Source organism: Protobothrops mucrosquamatus, unplaced genomic scaffold (genome assembly GCF_001527695.2).
Source record: "Protobothrops mucrosquamatus isolate PMUCROS unplaced genomic scaffold, P.Mucros_1.0 scaffold4005, whole genome shotgun sequence".
NCBI classification, from domain to species: Eukaryota; Metazoa; Chordata; class Lepidosauria; order Squamata; family Viperidae; genus Protobothrops; species Protobothrops mucrosquamatus.
The window spans coordinates 29,661-33,513 of NW_015389943.1; the positions used below are offsets into that span (position 1 = coordinate 29,661).

Consider the following 3,853-nt stretch of genomic DNA (forward strand, 5'->3'; position numbering starts at 1 on the left):
TCCTGGCGTCAGAGGCCTGACATCAGTTGTGGCATTTATATAACGGTAACAAGAAGCCCCTGTTGTCATTGTGCACACATACCTAGCATCCCCTTGGGCAGATTTCCACGTTTCTGAGCGAGGCTGTGATGCTTCCAAATGACAGCATTGAATTCTGGCTATTTTCTCGTTGCTAAATGTTTTCTCTCATTTAAAATGTCATTTTATTTAGCACTAAATTGTCGCGGACCCATTTCTCTATTTGTACCAAGGGCAGTATAAGCTATCCGTCCTAATTTCTACCAGCTGATAAAACCTGCACGATGAAAGCAATGCCTACTAGTTCGCATTCACACTGTTGTTCGTGTTTTAGCTACTGTCAAAACTCAAAAACTTATTTATCCTTAAAAATATGTGTTAACATTATTATACAGACCTCACCAGAAGATAAAATATTAGCATCAAAAACTAAAACATGCACGTTTTATCATTTTTTCCCCCAAACGTAATCTCATCAGGATTACTTTAGGAGGGGACGTTTTTTTCCTATTTACAGGGAAAATATTAAAATGTAAATGAATAGGTATAGATTATATGCTTTTTGCACTTTATTTTCCCAATTTCATTTCCCTCAGTGGCAGCGGCCTGCTCAATCCCCTGAAGTGAGTCTCTTCAGATGCTGAAAATATAGCATGCAAAATATAGTATTAATATGCAGTGGTATGTTTCTTTGAATTGCCTGCTCACTAACATTTGTTTAGATTTACAATCTCCTATTTGTTATACAGCAAAACAATTCTCCATACAATAGACCAGGGGTAGGCAACCTTGGCTCTTTTATGACTTGTGGACCTCAATTCCCAGAATTCCTCAGCCAGCTTTGCTGGCTGAGGAATTCTGGGAGTTGAGGTCCACAAGTCATAAAAGAGCCAAGGTTGCCTACCCCTGCAATAGACTTACACTTCTAAGAACACCACAATGACACCTGTAGTTTTCATGTAAAAGAAATTAAAAACAAAACAAAACAAGGGGACTATTTCTGAATCTGCCAATGAAAAAAAATATATACTAAGTAGGTTTGCTAAGATTCAATCAACTAAGCAGAATAGTACAGAATGATATGTAGTTTTATCTATCAGAATATTACTCTGAAAAAGGTTTTGATGTGTTTCATACGCTTATTAGAAATGAGCAAATGAATATAGATTTTGTCTTATAAACATTTTTGTTTTAATTGTATTATAAATAAAAAACTTTTTATAAAAAAAAAAAAACAGGTTCGAATAGAGTCCCTTATTCAGTGGCAAAAAAAATTGATTATCTCTGCTCCTATTCGGAATTTTCTGATGCACGTAATTTATTGCACCTCGCCAACGTTGCACGTAGCCAAAGAGAAAATTAGCTAGCCTGACCTGTAATCTGAATGAAGGGCTACACTGAATTATGTTCAAACAAAGCCAGTCCAGCAGGAGCCATGCTGAATTTTATTTGCGGTGGGGCTGTAACATCTGAGACTGTACCCCACTGGTTGCGTGACCAACAGTTTGTGTGACTTACAATCCGAAATGGTAGAAGCCCAGCGAGAGATACACTATGCTAGTCTGTTCCAATCAAGACAACTGTAAAGACTTGGGTAGCCTGTCGTCAAATAAATAACCATTTCAACAAACCCGCCGGATCCTCCACACCTTGTGCAAAGGCAGGATCCATCAAACAGGTGATGAGCTCACAATCTGTAGTCTTCCAAGTCTACCTACACAGCACAGAAACAGATTTACGTAGAAGACCGACTGCAATTGCAAAACTCGCTTCCTTTTGTGTAAAGAAAGAAACGTGGGCTCACCCAGAAAAGATTAGCAAACCAAAGGATTTTTAAACAGCGTTTTTATTTTAAGGTTGCTATAAATGCAATTATTGAGAATACCATACGCCAGAGTACTTGGATACATATTCCTGATCATGCTAGTTTTCAGCTAGAGGAATAATGGAGGCCTTAACAGTCGTTTTTTTTTTTTTTCTCTTTTAAATAACACACCTTCTGTTCTTTTACGGAGAGCAGCCAAAATATTTTTCTTCCCAATTTAGATGCAGCAGGGGTGTGGGTGGGTGGGAGGGAAATTGATAACTGTGCAATCCACACAGCAGAACGTGTTACCTCTCTTCTGAAACTGCGGGATAGCATAGGGGGGGGGATACGAATTTGCAATCTTGCGTGCAAAATATCCCTTGGAATAACCACGTTGCCTTGTTTAGAAAACGTGCAGCGAAGAAGCTGAGCCAGCTTATCGTGCCTTGAAAGGGAGCTGGAAAAGTGCAACGTTTAACAAGGGGGGGAGGGCTAATGGTAGAAGCAGTTAAGATGCCTCCTGAAATTTCAGATGCCGGGAGAGAAACATCTGCAGCAGTTTTGAGAACGGCGGCCCCCCCCCGTTCAGAACGAAATAGCAGCCAAGGAGATTTCTTTCAAAGATCGCAACCCAAGGTGCGCTATAACGCCAACCGGGCAGGAGAAGGTGGAGTTACGGGGAGGGAACAACGGACAACTCAACTGTTACCAGGATTCGTCTGGATGACGACTATTATTATTATTATTATTTATTTAGTTTTAAGGTGAACGATCGTGCAAATCAGAGGGATACCGAGAGAAACCCTTACCCGCCTTTGGGGGGGGGGACAAAAAAAACCGTCACGTTCTAAATAACGTCGCAGCCCTCGTATTTTACACAGAGCTCTCTCTGTTTTCTCCTAGCGAGTTTATTTATTTACCAGGGGTTGTGGGGGTTTTTTTTTGGCGCTCCTTTCTAAATTTAGCAGGACAGCGAGAGAGAGAGAAAACGGTTGGAAGGACCATTTTTTTTTAATTTTTTTTTTTTGTTTTTGGCGCCAGTTCAGTTTAAAAAACATCCTCTACCTGGTATCTCTGCCGTGATTGTCTTGCTGCTCCCCGAGACTTCTTCGTCGTCGTCCTCCGAGGAGCTGGTGCTGGAGTCGCAGGTGAGGTCGCTGTCGCTGGTACTGCTGTCCTGCAGCAGGTTGTACTTCTTGCGGGCGGCGGCCTCCCGCTTCTGCCGCAGCAGCCGGATGCGCTCCTTGTGCTTTTGGCTCCGGTGACCTTTGACCTTCGCCACCCGGCCATTCTGCTTGTCGCTCGACTGCCGGTTTTTCTTGGCGGCCATGGTGGAGGAGGTTTCGCTTTCCGACCGGGACCGCCTGGATTTCCTCCCCGGGGTCGACAGGGAGACGGCGGAGGGGTCCCCCTCGACCGCCGCCGTCTCGGCTTGGCCGGGGGCGGCCTCTTCGGCCGAGGAGAGCGTGTCGGAGTCGGCCAGGTGGCCGCTGGACGAAGGGGACAGCATGCAGTGGTTCGAAGAGTCACTCTCGTAGACGCGGCCGGCCGTCGGCTTGTCGCTTTCCGTCGAGGCCAGCTGAGATTCGGACGAGTCCCGCCTCAGCTCCATCAGCAAGCAAGGCATGGAGGCGAGCACGGTGGAATCCTCGCCGGGCGCCCGGCTCTCCTTCGGGGCAGGCAGGTCCAGTTCTATAGATCCCTCTTCCCCCAGCGCTGGCTCCGGCTTCTCGGCGAGTTGGGGTGGGACTTCTGAGGGGAGGAGTTCTTCTGTTCTGTCCGCCGCCTCCATCTTCATTTCAGAGTTTTAAAGTCTCTCCTGGTCTCAGAGGATAGACCCAGAGCTTCGGGGAAGGGGAAACTCACCTAGGGCTTCAGCAGGAAAGCAACCTAAAGGGGAAGAAAAAAAAACACACACAGCACGTGACTGAGCTGGTCATGAGGACAAAGACTTGGACAATAATTTAATTTCACGAAGAGTTTTGTAAAGCACAAAAGCAACAGGTTGATCATCCCACAGAGCAGGGC

The 3,853-nt window shown here is 45.2% G+C and overlaps 1 protein-coding gene across 1 annotated transcript in view; it reads right to left on the reverse strand.

The window, feature by feature from the left end:
- The window catches only part of CUNH18orf25 (chromosome unknown C18orf25 homolog), a 33,112-nt gene extending 29,489 nt beyond the window's left edge, over positions 1-3,623 (reverse strand). Inside the window, exon 1 of the mRNA XM_015827854.1 lies at positions 2,891-3,623. Within this exon, the coding sequence (XP_015683340.1) occupies positions 2,891-3,623 (733 nt within the window). The remainder of the gene's footprint in view (positions 1-2,890) is intronic.
- Positions 3,624-3,853: the final 230 nt, after the last annotated feature.